This window comes from Lithobates pipiens, unplaced genomic scaffold (genome assembly GCF_037356315.1).
Source record: "Lithobates pipiens isolate NorthernLeopardFrog02 unplaced genomic scaffold, aLitPip1_a1.2 Scaffold_18, whole genome shotgun sequence".
In the NCBI taxonomy this organism is placed as follows: Eukaryota; Metazoa; Chordata; class Amphibia; order Anura; family Ranidae; genus Lithobates; species Lithobates pipiens.
In genome coordinates, this window is record NW_027507758.1 from 556,224,108 (window position 1) to 556,242,232 (window position 18,125).

The window sequence follows — 18,125 nt, forward strand, 5'->3', positions numbered from 1 at the left end:
GAACGCCCGGATATTTCAGGGCTGAAGTCTTCCAATGATAGGGGAAGCAATGCTGGGATATTAATTGGGAGTGTTTCCGATTTGGTCGCATTTATTTTATAGCCTGAGAGGGATTTATAGGTGTCAGGTTCAGTGTGCAAGTTAGGCAGTAAGATCCTAGGTTGGGTCAGGGTGAGTATGACATCATCCGCGAACAGTGCCAGTTTAAACTCTTTCACCCAGACTGGGACACTGGATGCCGTCAGGGGTTCAACGCACAGTGCAAACAATAGAGGTGAGAGTGAGCACCCCTGGCGGGTCCCATTCACTATCGGGAAAGTGGGAGACAAAGCGAAAGGAGTCTTAACCTGAGTTGTGCGGTTAGTATATAAGTGTTGGATAGCCGGCAGAAAGGGGTCCCGAAATCCCATGTGTCTCAATGTGGCAAACAGGAAAGGCCAACCAAGGCAATCAAAGGCCAACCAAGGCAATCATTTTACTGTTAAAAATAAGTGTAAAATGCAAAACTCTGGTGGGTGTAACAAGATGTCTGCTTGCCCCCCTCTCAGTGTATCCTTACTGTGGAGGAGTGCGGGTTGCAGCAAGATGGCGGCAATGAAACATCACTTCCGTTACACATTCTGACAGGTTGCCTAACCTGATGAAATAATGGCACTGTAATTATTTTATTTAAAAAAAATCTAAGTCTCTGTGTTCCTAATCAATGTACTGTTGTCATATGACCTAGCTTTTTCCCAGCCGGTTTGCAGGGAAACAGTGGCAGGAGAAGCGTGTAGTCCTCTGCTGCTGGTCACATTTAAAATATAAAAAAAAAAGACATTCTTTGGAATACAGAGTAAAAATAAATAATTTATATCAATAAACTGTTTAAAATTAGCATACAAATATATTTTAAATGATATATATATTTTAGATATTTATTATTATATACTGTATTTTTAAATATTTTATATTGTATATAATTTGAAATGGAAGCTTTATTATTTTTTTTGTCAATAACATGATGTGGACAGAGGAGGGAAGGAATGGATTGTCATTTACCACTGTGCATAAGCCTACATGTTAGACATGTGCATTCGTTTTCATCCGAATGCATTTTCGTCAGAATTTCAGCTATTTTCGTTTTCGTTTTGACAAACGATAACGAAAGCACAAAATCCGAAAAACGAAAGATCCGACATAAATAAATGCTTTATTTTCGTTTTCATTGTTACAACAGTTCGATATAGAATAGGAGATTCGACATGACTCTGAGGCCGCGTACACACGGGCGGATTGTCTGCCCAACAGTCCGTCCAAATTTTGAATGAACGGACTTGACCACACACGATGAACAGACAGTCCGCTGAAAACTTGCGCGATGACGTGTACAGCACGTACGACGGGACTAGAAAAACGACGTCCAATACACTGCAATGCAACCTTCGGCCGTGTAAATCCTTTCTGAGCATGCACCATACTTAGTCCGTCCAACTTGCCTACACATGAGCGGACTGTCCGCTGAAACCAAGTTTGGACGGACAAAACCAAGTTTCAGCGGACAAAATTACGGAAATTCCGAAAGACAAAGTCCGTCAGACTGTCCGCTGAAAAAGTCAGCTGAAGCCCACACACGAGCGGATTGTCCGCTGAAACACGGTTCAGCGGACTAAGTTGGGCAGACAATCCGCCCGTGTGTACGCGGCCTGACAATAACAATCTGTCTATAGAACCTGTGGTCGAATGTGCCTAACCTTACCTCTATTAGTCCAAGATTATATAGAGAAAATATTCGACAGAGAGAAAAGATTCTGCAAGTTACTGTCCTAAAAAGTGTTTGGGGGCCCGGGTCCTGCCCCAGGGGACATGGATCAATGCAAAAAAAAGTTTTAAAAACGGCCGTTTTTTCGGGAGCAGTGATTTTAATAATGATTAAAGTGAAACAATAAAAGTGTAATATTCCTTTAAATTTCGTAGGGGGGGGGGGGTGTCTATAGTATGCCTGTGAAGGGGCTCATGTTTCTGGTGCTTAGAACTGTCCCTGCACAAAGTGTCATTTATGCAGGAAAAAAAAGTCCTTTAAAATCACTCGCAGCTATTATGAATTGTCGGCTCCCGTAATACAGAGAACACTCATTGAAAGTCATTGATAAAAAAATAAATAAATAAATAAAAAAAAAAAGCGTGGGGGTCCCCCAAATTCAATTACCAGGCCCTTCAGGTCTGGTATGGATATTAAGGGGAACCCTGCCTCAAATTTAAGAAAAAATTTGACGTGGGGTTCCCCTAAATATCCATAACCAGACCCTTCAGGTCTGGTATGGATATTAAGGGGAACCCCGCTTCAAATTTTAAAAAAAATTGACGTGGGGGTCCCCCTAAAAATCCACACCAGACCCTTTATCCAAGCATGCAACCTGGCAGGCCGCAGGAAAAGAGGGAGGGACGAGAGAGCGGCCCCCCCTCCCTCCTGAACCGTACCAGGCCACATGCCCTCAACATTGGGAGGATGCTTTGGGGGTCTGTGACCCCTCAAAGCACCTTCTCCCCCTGTTGATGAGGACAAGGGCCTCATCCCCACAACCGTGGCCGGTGGTTGTGGAGGTCTGCGGGCGGGGGGCTTATCAGAATCTGGAAGCCCCCTTTAACAAGGGGACCCCCAGATCCCGGCCCCCCCCTGTTTGAAATGGTAAGGGGGTACAAAAGTACCCCTACCATTTCACAAAGAAAGTGTAAAAAATAGTTAAATAAAACAAACACACTTTTGAAAAATTCCTTTATTAAAAATAAAAAAAATTTAAAAAAGATTCCAGCGGCGGTAATCCACTCTTGCTATCCAGCGACGGACGGTCATCTCTCCAGCGATGGCTCATCTCATCCAGCGCAGCGAATACATCCTTCTTCTGTCTCCGCGGAGGAGACACTGCAAGGATTCCGGCGGCCTGACATTTCTTATATATGGAGGGTGGGGCCACCCGTCACCTGACCCCGCCCCCCTCTGACGCAAGGGGAAACCCGGGGTTCCCTGTGACGTATGGGTGACCCCGCACCCCTCTGATGTAACACAGGCAGGTTTCCGGTACATCAGAGGGGGGCGGGGTCACCCATACATCACAGGGAACCCCGGGTTTTCCCTTGCGTCAGAGGGGGGCGGGGTCAGGTGACGGGTGGCCCCACCCTCCGTATATAAGAAACGTCAGGCCGACGGAATCCTTGCAGTGTCTCCTCTGCGGAGACAGAAGAAGGATGTATTCGCTGCGCTGGATGAGATGAGCCATCGCTGGAGAGATGACCGTCCGTCGCTGGATAGCAAGAGTGGATTACCGCCGCTGGAATCTTTTTTTTATTTTTTTTATTTTTAATAAAGGAATTTTTGAAAAGTGTGTTTGTTTTATTTAACTATTTTTTAAACTTTCTTTGTGAAATGGTAGGGGTACTTTTGTACCCCCTTACCATTTCAAACAGGGGGGGGCGGGATCTGGGGGTCCCCTTGTTAAAGGGGGCTTCCAGATTCTGATAAGCCCCCCGCCCGAAGACCTCCACAACCACCGGCCACGGTTGTGGGGATGAGGCCCTTGTCCTCATCAACATGGGGAGAAGGTGCTTTGAGGGGTCACAGACCCCCAAAGCATCCTCCCAATGTTGAGGGCATGTGGCCTGGTACGGTTCAGGAGGGAGGGGGGCCACTCTCTCGTCCCCCCCTCTTTTCCTGCGGCCTGCCAGGTTGCATGCTCGGATAAAGGGTCTGGTATGGATTTTTAGGGGGACCCCCACGTCAATTTTTTTTAAAATTTGAAGCAGGGTTTCCCTTAATATCCATACCAGACCTGAAGGGTCTGGTTATGGATATTTAGGGGGAACCCCACGTCAAATGCTTTCTTAAATTTGAGGCAGGGTTCCCCTTAATATCCATACCAGACCTGAAGGGCCTGGTAATTGAATTTGGGGGACCCCCACGCTTTTTTTTTTTTTTTATCAATGACTTTCAATGAGTGGTCTCTGTATTACGGAGCCGACAATTCATAATAGCTGCGAGTGATTTTAAAGGACTTTTTTTCCTGCATAAATGACACTTTGTGCAGGGACAGTTCTAAGCACCAGAAACATGAGCCCCTTCACAGGCATACTATAGACACCCCCCCCCCCCCTACGAAATTTAAAGGAATATTACACTTTTATTGTTTCACTTTAATCATTATTAAAATCACTGCTCCTGAAAAAACTGCCGTTTTTAAAACTTTTTTTTGCATTGATACATGTCCCCTGGGGCAGGACCCGGGTCCCCAAACACTTTTTAGGACAGTAACTTGCAAATTAGTCTTTAAAATTAGCACTTTAGATTTTTAATGTTGGAGTCCCATAGACTTTAACAGGGGTTCTAAAGTATGCTATATACTAGCTCCGTCGAATCTTCTTTATACATTCGACAGACACCATAAGCCTTCAAAGACAGATTCGACCGTAATTCATGTGGATTTCCGGACGAATGCAATTTTTGAACGAAAAACAAAATAAATAAAAACGAATTTCGGGAGTAACTAAATAAATTAAGCTTTCGGACGAAAACGAAATTCCGAAACAAAATATTTTACTCTGCACATGTCTACTACATGTGTGACTCTATTGTCACATGGGCTGCCCAGATGTGATAGGAAGGAAATACTCAGGGTAGAAAATGCACTGAATACTGAAGAAAAAAACAGCCAGTGAATCGTCTAATATATGCAGATGTTAACCTAGCTTATGCCATTGTGGTAGGGTGGAAAAACTCTTTAGAGCAGTGGCTCCGGTTCAGCATTCATTATATATGGCACATTCTATCTATGTGTGTCTACGGTGTGCATGGTTTACATTATTGGGAAAAGACTGTTCAAGCTGAGGTTCAGGGTTCATTATATAATCAGCGCTATAAAGACATAATTTTACCTACTGTGTACCTAATGTGTGTGAGGTTTACACTATAGAAAACAGGGCCATTTGTTGGTCGTTTTCCAAACTACCTTTTGGCTCTAGCAGCGTGGCAGAAGGCAGGTGGTAAAGGCACTTTGGTTTAAGGGCGTGGCAGCGTGTTTTTATTAAAAGGAAACAAAGTTCTTACAACAGCAGGTTTCCCATGCAGGGTTCTTCTTCATTAAAAATAACGAATGAAAAATACCAAGCCAACTGACTCCTAGGTTCACTCATCCTCAATTGCAGTACCTTTTTGCATGACCTCCAAATATGGCCCTCCAGTCCCCCCTGGGTTTGCTTATTCTCTACGAGACATCTGTTCTTTCTTAATACTCCCTGGACTCGCTAGCTGCCTCAGCTTTCCCAGCCTCCCAGACCCTCTCTCGGTCTCCCAGGCCCTCGTAGCCATTCTGATCTTCCAAGTCCTTCAGACAAAAAGCCACCACACCAGCTGTTGCAGTCTCTGACGGAAACAACCAGGGCTCTGTCTCCAAATGGCAACAACTGCCCTGAGCTATGCTCAGATCTGGCTTATAACAATATTGAACACCTGTGCACTCACACAGACTGTAGGCAACTAGAAAAGCTCAGACACAGGACTGAAGGCTCTGTTCCACCCAATACTCTTTGGAATCTACAAGCTTCCAGCCCTGATCCGGAATGACCAAATCCAGAGGAAACCCAAGACAGTTTTCTTTACTCATGAAACATCTGTTGGCGCTTCTCTTTGGAAGTTCTGTGTCCTTTTTAAATACATTTATATGGTGAAGCATAATGGATAATTGGAAAGAATGGACTTCATAGGCATACTTTATAAAAGTTTAAAATTTTTATTTATGAAAAATATTAAAGACCTAGACAAATTTAAAAAAAACATGCAAGTCTGTGAATGTGACTAAAACGTGTCCCAATGACCAAACAACGGCCCAGAATTCAATTGGGCTCAATAGACTATGTTATTGGGCCAAAAAGAATCCTGAATCTGACAATTACCCCAGTGAGATAACATATACAGTACAATAATCTGCATAAGTACAACCCTACAGCTATAGATTAGGGGTTAACAAAGTGATTTTCAAAGGTTCAAGAGGTTACTATCCTAGTTTTGCACTTGGATAGTGCTTCTGGAGCTAAATAGATCCAGTGGAGATGCAGACAAAACAATAACTAAATTGTATAGTTTTAAGCAGGCAAATACATGTTTTCCTAATTATTACATGAGTGTGAATAGACACATGTGCATACACACAAATAAGATTTTTTTTTTACATTCAAAAACAGATGGACAATTGGTTCCCTTGCATAAAAATGAGCACATATAGCTGGCCAGGGGGACCACCAGGTCAAACAAGGCATACATGGGGGTGCATGACACGAGAGGCAGGTGACGGGTCTGGTGGACATGAGAATAGAAGCATAGCAGGATATATTATGTTGTATTAGTAAGGTAAATAGCTGCCTCATATAAAGTAAAGGGGCCAGAGTTTACACCTACCTATAGTGCATAACAGTTATAAATGGGGTGAGTAGTCCTCACAGAGCCAATAAATTCAGGTAGGTATTTACTCCCTTACATCCTCTGGCACGTCGTTCTGTATATGAATTAGAGGCAACATTTTAAAGGGCTGCTTCATTAGGGGAAATTCAAATAGGGGATGACCAATTAAATGAAATTACCAAATATATTGGTTGCATCAAATATTTGAGGCACTCGCCTAAAGCTGGCCATCCATTCAAAAGCATCCAAGTCTGATGGATAATATAGGGAAGATATTTAAAGGTATAAAAGTGTAGTAATACAGAGGTGCGCTGGTATATAGATATTCTAGCAGGTGCCAGTATAGTAAATGGGCCAGATTGTGAAAGGGTTCTCTGGATAGTATATAAAAAATATATTACTGACTGCAATAGATGGAATGGCTCCTCTGCTAGCAATTCCAAAGTGCTCACAGACCAGTACAGCGTACCCTTGATTTGGGGTTCCCTCTTTGGCGTCCCCATGGAGGGATACGTCCTGCCTCATATCCACCAGCTCCCCCATATATACACCCCGATTGGTGCATCCTAACTGCTGCCAAAGTGGCGTGTGATGTCACCAACCTGGCCGTGTCCCCCCTGTGCGTGCATGCGCATAGACAGACTTACAGACAGACTGTATATTGCAGAGCTATACCTATATAGTATAGCTCTACAATACAGTCTAAAGCAGGGTCCTTCAACTATCAATTAGGGGTGCATAGAGGCCTTGTGTTAGGCTATACTTAGGAATTATTAGCGCAATAAACTCCATATGACAGTATGGTTAGCGACAGATATCCTACCTTTCACAATGGCAGAGGATGAAAATACAGTTAAAAAAATGGGGGACACCCGTCTCTCAAGACATGGTTAGAAGGTAAGATTCCCAGAGGATATAATAAGGGAAGGGGTGGACTCAAGAGACCCTCAAAAGGACCTTAGGGAGACAGTTACATTGATGGCTCCATAATAGTGTCCGGGTACTCCAACCACAGGGTTAAGATTTTGTCAAATTTGGTGAGACAACCTCTATCATTGTAGGAAGTCTTGTGCAGGGGAAAAAAAAAATTATGTGTAAAGTTGCGCAACTTTACACATAATTTTTTTGATTTGATCCATAGTTGATATTTGATGGTTTTTAGTTGCAGCTTTTAGGTTTTGCCCCAAGCGTGATATTTTGTTTGTTTTTTTGTTTGTGCAGGGGAAACACTGAATTAACTAGAGATTTCCATTGCTTCAGGTAAGGGGGGGTTAGATGATTTCCAGTGCAAAACAATATGTTTCCTAGCATAATATAACATGCTCAAAGGTACTCTTGTGACCTTGCAGGGGGCCAAGAGCTCCACCAGACCCAGCAAGTAGACCCTCAACACACAAGTCACCATAGGGATAAAATGAAGGACTCACATCCAAAAGTCAGCAACTTCGGGACAACTCCAAAAGATTTGAAAATCCATTCATTCAAAAATGGAATGAAAAACAACAAAATGGCAAATTACATTTTGTGCAAATGTTAGTATGAACTTTCAATGAAAAAATCTAGTGTATGTCCAGCTTAAAGCGGGAGTCCACCGGGACTCCGCGTTTTTTTTTTTTTAAAAGCCAGCAGCTACAAATACTGCAGCTGCTGACTTTTAAAATAGTGACACTTACCTGTCCAGCGCGCCCGCGATGTCGGCACCCGAAGCCGATCTCTAGGTCGCCTGTCGGGTCCTGCCGCCGCCATCTTGGGTATGGGAATCAGGAAATGGAGCCTTTCGGCTTCATTTCCCAGTTCCCTACTGCGCATGCGCGAATCGCGCTGCGCAATAAGGACGCTCCCCGCTGCCTCTGGGATCTGTGTGTTTCCCAGCAGGCAGCGGGGCACTTGCGGGAAGAGGCGGGCACTTGCGGAAAGGGGCGTAAGTTACGCCCCTTTCCGCAGAGAGCTATCCCGGAAGTAGGTGCAGTTACCTGGATTATCCAGGTAACTGCACCCCCCTCCCCCCTGAAAGGTGGCGATTGTGGCACCAGAGGGGGGGAGGGTTCCGATGAGCGGAAGGTCCACTTTAGGGTGGACCTCCGCTTTAAGGGCCCTTTTTACATGGGTGCCTCCATTTTGCAGATTCTCTGCTGATCCCTGATTTTTATATTTTGTTATAAAATTTTGCAAACAGGTAATTTTTCTCCTTCATTGTTGTACGCTGATGAGGCGGCACTGATGGGCACCCATAGGTGGCAATGATGGGCACTGATGGGAGGCAATGGGCACTGATTAGCACTGGTTGGTTACACTAATAGGCAGCACTGCTAGGTGGCACTGATTGGCATCAAAGGTGGACATTGATAGGTGGCACTCATGGGCATTGATAGGTGGCACTGGTGGGCACTGGCAGGGGGTACTGGTGGGCACAGATGAGGCAGAATTTCCTCTTCCTCTTCGGGACCGATGTCCCTTGCACATAAGCCAGTGATTGGCTTTTTTTTCTCCTCACGCTGTCAAAAAAAAGATTACCAAGCTTTTGTTTACATCAAGGGATCGGCCCCTTACTCAGATCTGTGATCACCTGAGTCTCAGTGACTCGGTGATCACATTGTGTGCAGGGAGCGTGCAAAGGGGAGCACGTCATATGACGGCCTCCCGGAAATTCAGGTCCGCACTGTAGCCGTCATTCGACTATAGCGTGGACGCCAATCTTTTTTTGTAGGAGCTTGGAAAGGACTGCTCAATCGATCGACAGATACCTGTAAGTGTAAGCTGTCTGCCTGTACACTGTATGGCCAGGCAGTTACACACTGACAGGAAAACTCAATGAGCTACCAGTGGGCTCAACAGCACCGTGGTAGTTCATTGAGAACTTCAAGCCGACAGCCGCAAAGGATGTCGATATTTGTAGTTGAGAACTCTCTGAATAAATTACAATAGTAACATGTTCCCAAAGGTGAACTCATCCTTTAGGGTTGAAAATGTGTTTATTGTCAATATCACTAATATCACAAAGAACAACACTAAAATTCCATCTTAGTGACAACCATTAGTAGACAAGGATAATGAGTCAGCTTAATGGCTATCACTCATAGCTTGACTCCCATGAACAAACAACATATTATAATTGTTGTCAACTGTCATCTGCTGCAAGGGGCCCTCTCAGCTGAAGATCCTTGTTGTTCATGATAAAACTATATAGAATATATATATATAGAGAATAATAGAGGAAAAAGGGAGACCAAATAAGAGGGAAGGAAGAAAAGGAAGAAAGAAAAGAAACCCAAGTAAGGGCACAGATAGAGTGTGAGGAGAGTAAGAAGATAGGAAGAGGGGTCAAAAAAGAGAGAGAGAACTGCTGGAAAGACACCCGTGAGGAGATATAGATAGAGGACAGTGGGTGAGACATCAAAGGATAATCACCTTTCAAAGGTGCTTATGTCTAAAGCCAACATCTCCTCCATTCTCATAGTATCATTCATGGTTGAGACCCGTTGTGGTGGTTGTCTTCCAATATGATGGAATGAGCTGTCTGGCCGATGACATAAAAAAACTGATAAGATTCAGTTTCTGTGATGTTATAGACCTGGGGAATATCGAGAGGAGGGCAATCGGAGTAGGTGATAAAGTTTGCTCATAAATTTTATTATAACATTGAAATACCTGAGTCCAGAAGGGGCGGATCCTCTCGCATTCCCACCAAACATGTAGATAGGTCCCTGTAGCAGAGCCACAATGCCAGCAGGAGGCTGGAGTGGATGGGAAAATTTTATGTAGCGTGAAGGGATCCCTATACCAACGGGATAGGATCTTGATTTTTTTTTTCTTGTGAATAGCAGGATATTGTTGATTTGTGGGTAAAATGAAACAAGGTCTGCCAATTCACTCTGGAGATGTCCTTTCACAAGTCTGCAGACCACATCCTGGTATAAGATGGTAAGTTATTATGTGTAAAAGCTCGTATGAGACAGTATAGGGATGAGAGAAGATGTCTGGTCATTACAGAGAGGGAACACAGCCTTTCATAGTCAGTACAGGGGCGGTGTATTTGTGAAGAAGCAAATAATCTTTCTGTAAATGTAGATAAATGAAGGGTGGTGAGTCAATCGCGGGAACCCACCAGGGTAGCTGCAGTCCTCTGTAGCGGTTGTATAAGAGAATGCACCTGTGGCCATGCTGAACGTTGGAATGATCCCAGTATAGTGGCTCCCATGCCCTGGGGAAAGGCAGGTTGTCAAACAAAGTGGTCAGAGGACAAAATGAAGCCCATTCCCCTGTTATACGATAGCCTAAGGGAAGCAATGGTTAATGGCGAGGAGGTAGATAGGTGGGAGAGGTTGTAACCCCCAAAGAAGGGCCCAAAGGTCAATGGGAGCCAAATTCTATTTGACCATGATGGAAGCTTTTAGGAAGGGATGGGGGGATCCATTCCAGAATGCGTGCCATGTGAGTAGCTTTATAGTAAGGCTCATAGTCTGGCAGGCCCACCCCACCCTGCAGCTTCGGAAGGGTGAGTAGTTTGTACTTTACCCTAGGTTCAAACATTGATACCATGCACAACAAAATTGCACTTCGTAATTTTGGTACAACTTGTTCCAAAAAGATGGAGGGATAGGTATCCCATGCAAATTCATTCGCTTTTTCAGAAGCAGAAGCAGGAGGGATTTGCAACAATTTGTTTGCAACAAAGTCTTTTAAAAAATATACAAAGGGTTAAAGTACTGAACATGTCACCATATTTATAGGTAAATCTAAGTAAAGGCGCTATTGACATGAAATTGTCACCACGTTGGTAACAACCCATGCAATCCATACATACAAAGAAACCATAATGCCGCGTACACACGATCAAACAATCCGGTGGAAAAGTCCGGCAAACTCAAGTCCGCCAAACAATCCCCCCGTGTGTAGCCTCCGGCATACTTTTTTGACCCGACAGTACGGGCGGACTTAGAATTTCGGTTTGTTCAAAATTTTGCACGCCGTACTCGCATTTCGGCGGACAATCCGGCCGTGTGTATGCAAGTTCGCCGTACTTTTGAAATGAGCGGACTTTTCCCGCCCGGAGAAAAGTCCGCTCATTTCGAGCGGGTCTCCAGGTAGGCGGGGCCCGCGAAGGAGACGTCGCTGGCCCCGCCGCCTGGTATGGACTTAAAGGGGAACCCCAACGCCGAAAAAAATCGGCGTGGGGGCCCCCCCCAAGTCCACAACAGACCCTTGTCCGAGCACTCTACCCGGCCGGCCAGGAAAGGGGGGCGAGCGAGCGCCCCTCCCTCCTGAACCGTACCAGGCCACGTGCCCTCAACATGGGGGGTGCCTTGGGGAAGGGGGGCCCGCGCGGCCCCCCCACCCCAAAGCACCTTGTCCCCATGTTGATGAGGACAAGGGCCTCTTCCCAACAACCCTGGCCGTTAGTTGTCGGGGTCTGCGGGCGGGGGGCTTATCGGAATCCGGGAGCCCCCTTTAATAAGGGGGCCCCCTTCCCCAAGGCACCCCCCATGTTGAGGGCACGCGGCCTGGTACGGCTCAGGAGGGGGGGCGCTCGCTCGCCCCCCTTTCCTGGCCGGCCGGGTAGCGTGCTCGGACAAGGGTCTGTTGTGGACTTGGGGGGGGGACCCCACGCCAATTTGTTTCGGCGTTGGGGGTTCCCCTTTAAGTCCATACCAGGCGGCGGGGCCAGCGACGTCTCCTTCGCGGGCCCCGCCTACCTGGAGACGCGCTCGAAATGAGCGGACTTTCCTCCGTGTGTGTGGGCGAGTCCGTTCATTTCGAAAGTACGGCGGACTTAGTACGGCGGCCTTAGTACGCCGTATTAGTCCGCTCAAAAAGTGCTGTGTGTGGGCAAGTAGCCCGTTCGAAAATTCCGACGGACAGTTTGGCGGACTTCCGTCAGACTAAGTACCTCGGACAGACGGCTGCGTGTGTACGCGGCATAAGAAATAAGTTCAGAAATTGAGTTATGTGTAAAAAAATGGAATGACACAGGGGAAAAGTACTGAACACATGAAGAGAGGGAGGTACAAAAAGACATGGAAAGCCAAGACCCCGGCTGAAATCAATCAGTAATTAGAAAACAATCCTTCCCCTTGGCAGTGCAAATTAATATCAGCTTGTTCAGTCTCATGTGATGGTCTATAAAAAGGTGTCTCAGTACCAAGGTGTCACACAAGAAATATCTTGTGATGGATAAAGGAAAAGAGTTCACTCAAGACTGCCACAACCTTATTGTTGCAAAACATACTGATGGCATTGGCTATGTGGTCATCTAAAATACAAGTTCTGTTTTAAAGTAAATCTAAAGGCCCGTACACACGATCTGACTTTTTGACAACAAACATGCAAATTGACTGTTTTGAGGCAACATCCGACTGTGTGTACGCTCCATCGGACAAACTTTTTCGGTTTGCATTGAACTTTTGTTGGCTGTGCGAATGGACAAACTTTTTGACAACATAAGTCCAAAGGAGCAATGTCTGATCATGTGTACACAAAACCATCGGACTTTTGTACAAAGTACAAACACGCATGCTCAGAACCAATGCAAAAGATCAGACAACAATACAGAAGTTGACCAAAAATGGCGCTGGAGTAATTGAACGTCCTCTTTTGAAGTGTCGTCAGTATGTTGAAACGTCACTACGTTCGTATTTGTTGCCTAAAAAGTCTGATCGTGTGTATGCAATACAAACTTATGGCCAATGCCCTTTGTACAAAATCCCAAGGGAAAGTTTGTACAAAGTCTGATCGTGTGTATGGGGCTTAAAGCCACATTTTGTAAATAGTAGGAGATGGTTAAAACATGTTCATTTTTTTTGCCATCTGTGTAAAGCCTCATACACACGATAGGACTTTGTACAAACTTTCCCTTGGATTTTTGTACAAAGGGCGTCGGCCCTGAACTTGTATTGCATACACACAGCAGGACTTTTTCAACCAACTTTCACCAAATCATGTGGTTTTTCTGCTCTTTACCGCCACCTTTGGTCAACCTCTGTATTGTTGTCTGATCTTTTGCATTGGTTCTGAGCATGCCTGTTTGTACTTTGTACAAAAGTCCTATGGTTTTCTGTACACACGATCAGACTTTGCTCCATCGAACTTTTGTTGCCAGAAAGTTTGTCCGTTAGCACAGCCAACAAAAGTCAGATGAAAACCAAAAAAGTTTGTCCGATGGAGCGTACACTCGGTCGGATGCTACTCCAAAACAGCTAATTTGCATGTTTGTTGTCAAAAAGTCTGATCGTGTGTATGGGCCTTTACAGTGAGATTTCCCTTGAATTCTTATCCTGTAGAAAAAACTGAATGTGAGAGCACACCTGAGTCTCTAAAGCCTCATACACACGATAGGACTTTGTACAAACTTTCCCTTGGATTTTTGTACAAAGGGCGTCGGCCCTGAACTTGTATTGCATACACACAGCAGGACTTTTTCAGCCAACTTTCACCAAATCACGTGGTTTTTCTGCTCTTTACCGCCACCTTTGGTCAACTTCTGTATTGTTGTCTGATCTTTTGCATTGGTTCTGAGCATGCCTGTTTGTACTTTGTACAAAAGTCCTATGGTTTTCTGTACACACGATCAGACTTTGCTCCATCGGACTTTTGTTGCCAGAAAGTTTGTCCGTTCGCACAGCCAACAAAAGTCAGATGAAAACCAAAAAAGTTTGTCCGATGGAGCGTACACACGGTCGGATGTTGCTCCAAAATAGCTAATTTGCATGTTTGTTAAAAAGTCTGATCGTGTGTATGAGCCTTTAGATGGTTGTCACTGGAAAAATTGTTCCATGTGCTGGTGAGAACACGGCATTCTGATTTTTTCTTCTCGTTCAGCCCTAGTTCACACTGGTGCAATTTGACATGTCAAATCTCATGTCAAATCGGTGGCATTTGCTGGCAATTGCCGGCAATGGCACCGTCCTAATCGGTGCGACGCCACATCTGCGGCACTGCACCGATTTCAAAAAGTCGTTTCTGTACTACTTTTTGCGATTTCAGCCCATGCTTTACATTGACATCTGTGCAGAAACTGCACAGATGTCTGTATAATCGTGGCCGAAATCGGGACTGACAAGCGGGAGTGAAATCTGAACTCGCACGGCTTCACTCCCGCAGCCCAGTGTGAACCTGGGCTCAGTTCCAGTGACAGTGGTCAGCAGAACAAATAGACAGTGGATCTACCTCTTGGTTACACAGATGGCAATAAAAACTTGGCAGAGGTTTTTTTTTCAAATGCCCCAAACAATCAGAAAGGGGATTAATCAAAAAAAATGACTTTACCCTAGTCCTCAGCAGTCCAATCCCTGTACCTTTTGCAGAATATCAGTCTGTCCCTGATTTTTTTTCCTGGAGAGAAGTGGCTTCTTTGCTTCTCTTCTTGACACCAGACCATCCTCCAAAAGTCTTCTCCTCACTGTGTGTGCAGATGCATTCACACCTGCCTGCTGCCATTCCCAAGCACTGGTGGTGCCCCGATCCCACAGTTGAATCAACTGTAGGAGACAGTCCTGGCGCTTGCTGGACTTTCCTGGGCTCCCCGGGGCCCTCTTCACAAACGCAGTGGAAATGTTTTTTTATGGGATTAAGTTCATTTTCCTGGCAAAGAGGGACTTTTGAATTTCTATTAATTGCAATTCATCTGATCGCTCTTCATAATCTGGAGTATATGCGAATTGCCATCATAAAAACTGAGGCAGCAGACTTTATGAAAATGTTATATTTGTGTCATTCTCAAAACTTTTGGCCACGGCTGTACATTGAAAGCTGTCTTCTATCTTAATTATCAATGGCCAAGCTTACATTGTTTGTTTGTTTTTACATGCAGGTGGTTGGCCTTGATGGAAATTCACATGTTGGTGGTTTTACTCCTCTACAAATATGAGTTGGAGTTACTGGATCCACTTCCAAAAATGGTAACTTTCTATTGCTTATGTGGCTTGCGGTGGTAAGGGAGAATTCCAGCTATGGAAAATTGATACATAATACATTGGTTTAGCCCAGACCAATACAAAAAAAATAAAAAATAAAATACATATATATATATATATATATATATATATATATATAATATATTTAAAAAACCATACCTGGCCAATGCCCATGGAAGCTGGAAATCATTGAAGTAGACCTCACTACTCCAGTGACCTCCACTTGTTTTCGGGTCCTGTGTTTGTGGCTGCCCTGCTGCATTGTGAACACAGGAAATTGACCATTTTGCATGGGTGCCATTCAGGGCATGCTATGCATTTTCTGAACAAATACAAAGCATTCTCTGATTGGAAGAGATGGACAGGCAGAGTGTTGATATCTTACTCACCACCTGGTCCAATTAGAAAACACTTTGCATGCCTTCAGAAATTTCAGCACTGATTTCCAACTTCCAGGCTCATTAGCTAGGTATGGTATATACCTAGCTACATTGATCCAAGCTGGAACATAACTATGTATAAAATATCCAAACCTGGAATCCTTTAAAGTTGACATCCAGGTGGCAAAATAAAGTCTAAATACAAGCGGCTTATGTATTCTTAGTTGAACCTTGTTGTATTTTGTATATTAAGTCCACATTTGTACAGTTGTCCAGTATCATTTTCTATACCTCGTCACTGTGCAGGGGTTTCCAGTAGTAAAGACCAGTCACTGCAGTACCATCCCCTGAAGCTTTCTACCCCCCCTATCTATGTACAGTATGCACAGCATATTTATGATGTTACCACTAATTGTACAAGGCAATATCTTGGTTTGCATAGACTTTTGGTGCACACAAAGTAGAATGCCTACTGAAGAATATATATAATGTTTTTGTTCTCGAAGTTCAGCTTAAGGGCCGGTTCACACTGCAGGCGATGCGAGGCGACACCGACTTGCCTCGCCGCGACCTGCCGCGACCTCAGCGGCAACTTGCAGATGACTTCTGTATAGAAGTCAATGCAAGTCGCCCCGAGGTCGCCCGAAAGTAGTACAGGAACCTTTTTTCTGAGTCGGAGCGACTCGAGTCGCTCCTCTCAGAACGGTTCCATTGTACAGAACGGGGGCGACTTGTAAGATAGCGGCGAGGCGAGTCGTGTCGCCTCGCATCGCCCGCAGTGTGAACCGGCCCTTAAGGTGGAACTTCAGCCAATGCAGTAGATTGGGGAAGGGTTAGAACATGTGTAGCACTGACCCCTGAAGGAGCTGCTGGTTTTATTGGGCTTAACGTTACCTTCTTGACTGCTTCTCCGTCTAGGGTTTCCCGTGGTGGATGACCCTAAGAGATATGTAAACTGTCACTGAATCTTCTTTTGGGTTATTTATTTGAAGTAGAAACAGTCTCTCAGTTTAGGGTAGAGGGTTAGGATTAAGTTCAGGTACTTTGGACTGCAAGAATGGAAAGTCTCGTATAAGAAGAAATCCAGAGAATAACCGTTTCACAGCTGGATTTTACCACCCCCGGATAGACCTCCTCTCACTAGGCCTAGCAGCCGGTAGGGCGTTAAGTAAAGTCTCTGCCACAGACTTGAATGTAGAACACTTGAGAAAAGTCTCTGCCACAGACTTGAATGTAACTGAGGGACATAGACAAATATAAAGAGCTATCATACGGTACCAGTATCTCTCAGCCGATCCGGCGATACCGTATGAGTGTAGATCCATGTAGTGTCCTTCAACTCAGCCTCCAAGCTCCTTCAGAGAAGCCAGCCTTGCGCACTGCCTTCTCCTGAAGAGTCCTCCCCTGGATGCTTCTCCAGTTGCTGGGGCTCTCCTTTAGATGAGACGGCACCGGACCACCTTTAAATCAATAGCCCCGATATCCATTCAGGCCTGTCCCTGCAGTCGCGTCGCCTCGGGCTAGCCAGCCCTGAAGCTTGGAAATGCATGGTTCTGCACCCCAGGCCAGGAGGGCCACGGAGGCTGGTCAGGAGGATCAGAACCAAACAGACAGAAAGTATCCTCTGGAATGGAACCCCGAAGCACGTGGCTTCAAATACCACCTCCCAGAATGCACAGCAGGAGAACACTCCCACTGGGCTGGTTCCCGAAAGAAGCGTGGCATTCAATACACCCAACTAGACTGCGTTCTCACACTTGCCGGCAGTGACAGCGACACCTGCGGTCAAGGAGAACCCAGTGCAGCCCAGCTAGACTGGTACTGAAACCATAATTTAGTAAAATTAGCCCCAAAACCCAACTGTGGTTTCAGGAGAATTAACTTTGAAAAACATATAGCGCATGTTCGTGAGGAGTCATCACTACACATGGATGTAGCATAAGGGGTCACAAGTGCAACCCTGCCAATTCTCCAGGGGGCCCCTGTGGTCTTCCTGTCACTGTAAGGGGCCAAGTGGTATTCGAGTCAGAGTGCAGACCAGGGGAGCTTTTGGTGCAATTTTAAGGTTCTGAGCAGAGAGCTAGAGCATAGCTAGCAGAGGGAGGATAGGGCGGCCAGCCCGGGAAGGGAAGCGAACCAGAAGGAAGAGGAGAGCACTGTCCGAAAGCTGGTCTCTGATCAGATAGTGTCTCCCATCACATACTGTCCGCCCTGTACTGCGCTTGCGCAGTATGGGGGACAAGGAGAAGCCGAACATCTCCGAAGATAAACGGCACCTGCGCACTGTGTCCAGGTTCAAGCCCCACCATCCAAGTGGACATAGCGTTATAATAAAAAAGAGCCGAGCAAAGCGAGGCCATGACCGAAGCGTGACGAATGAGGGCCCTGTTAGTAAGAGCAACCGTATGT

The 18,125-nt window shown here is 45.3% G+C and overlaps 1 protein-coding gene across 1 annotated transcript in view; it reads left to right on the top strand.

Moving 5' to 3' along the window:
- Positions 1-18,125, top strand: part of LOC143988970 (24-hydroxycholesterol 7-alpha-hydroxylase-like) — a 188,846-nt gene that overhangs the window by 155,918 nt on the left and 14,803 nt on the right. The window contains exon 11 of the mRNA XM_077488932.1: positions 15,234-15,321. Coding sequence (XP_077345058.1) covers positions 15,234-15,321 — 88 coding nt within the window. The remainder of the gene's footprint in view (positions 1-15,233; positions 15,322-18,125) is intronic.